At 54.7% G+C, this 1,207-nt stretch overlaps 1 protein-coding gene across 1 annotated transcript; it reads right to left on the reverse strand.

Moving 5' to 3' along the window:
- Nucleotides 1-357: 357 nt before the first annotated feature.
- On the reverse strand, nt 358-985 carry LOC112947769 (histone H5). The gene has a single exon (XM_026039909.1). It carries the CDS (start codon nt 983-985, stop codon nt 413-415), a length of 573 nt encoding a protein of 190 aa, XP_025895694.1. The 3' UTR covers nt 358-412.
- Nucleotides 986-1,207: the final 222 nt, after the last annotated feature.

The following is a 1,207-nucleotide window of genomic DNA, read 5'->3' on the forward strand; positions in this document are numbered from 1 at the left end:
CCATGAGCTTTCCTGTTCCCACCCTCTGGCATCAGTAGAGGCTTTGGCCAGCCTAATACCCAACCCTCTTACAGATGGGACGTGATCAGGAATTCAGGAATTTCATGGCCTCAATATGCACATGGATTCATCTTCACTCCCAACACAAATGAAAAAAAAAAAAAAAAGACACAGACAAGAAATCTCTGAGATGACAACAAAATAAAAGCCTAAGCCAGTAAGTCTTAAAAATGGGAACTCTCCATACTGAAGACATTCCTTTTTTTCTTTCAATAATTGCATTATTTTAACTATTTCCAGGCAGAAACGTATCAATTCTTTATAAATTGCAATAGAAAGAGGGAAAAATAAAGCCAAAGACTATTTACAGAAAGAGAGAGAGAGAGAGAGTCCAGATACAAGCCTCCAGACTTCATTTCTTGGGTGACTTCTTGGCGCTGGACCTTGCTCTGGATTTCGACCGCCTTGCCTTTTTGGGCTTTGGTGTCTTCAGTGACTTGGCTTTGACAGTCTTTGGCTTCTTGGCTTTCTTCGGAGTGCTCCTCTGCTTTCTTTTGGCCTTCCTGGTGGTGGCTTTGGGCTTCTTTCCTGGCGACTTGGCTTTCTTGGGTCTAGCTGCTCTCCTGGGCGTTCCAGCTTTCCTGACGGCCTTCTTGCCCTTTCGGGATGTTCTTTTCTTGGGTTTGTCACCCTTGGCTATGCGGAAGGAGCCRGAGGCACCGACCCCTTTGGTTTGCTTGAGGACACCGGTGGCAAGGAGCCTCTTGATGGAGAGCTTGATCTGGGTGTCGGCGTGCTGGCCCACCTTGTAGTGGCTCTTCACGTACTTCTGGATGGCCTGGCGCGAGGAGCCGCCGTGGCTCTTCTCCGCCCGGATGGCGGCCACGATCATGTCCGAGTACTTGGGGTGGGCTGCCRGGCGCCTCGCTGCCTTGGCCCGCTTGGGCTTGGCCGGGGCTGGGGCCGGGCCTGGGCTCCCCGTCATGGTGGGCTCAGTCCTTCAGCACCAACGCTCGCYCTTCTGCCAGAAGCTGTTGCTGCTCGCTGGGCCGGGCACCGCAGCTCCCGGTGGGAGGCGGCTCCGAACAGGGCCGACGGATGAGGGCAGTAACCGCTGTGTGGAGCGGGCTGCCGCCGCCTCAGTGCGCTGCCGCCGCCGCCGCCCCCCTTTAAGGGTGAGGTGCGGACCACGGCGGCGACTGCGCGA

The sequence above is a fragment of the Nothoprocta perdicaria genome, unplaced genomic scaffold, assembly GCF_003342845.1.
Source record: "Nothoprocta perdicaria isolate Ctin4 unplaced genomic scaffold, notPer1 scaffold_244, whole genome shotgun sequence".
Taxonomy (NCBI): domain Eukaryota; kingdom Metazoa; phylum Chordata; class Aves; order Tinamiformes; family Tinamidae; genus Nothoprocta; species Nothoprocta perdicaria.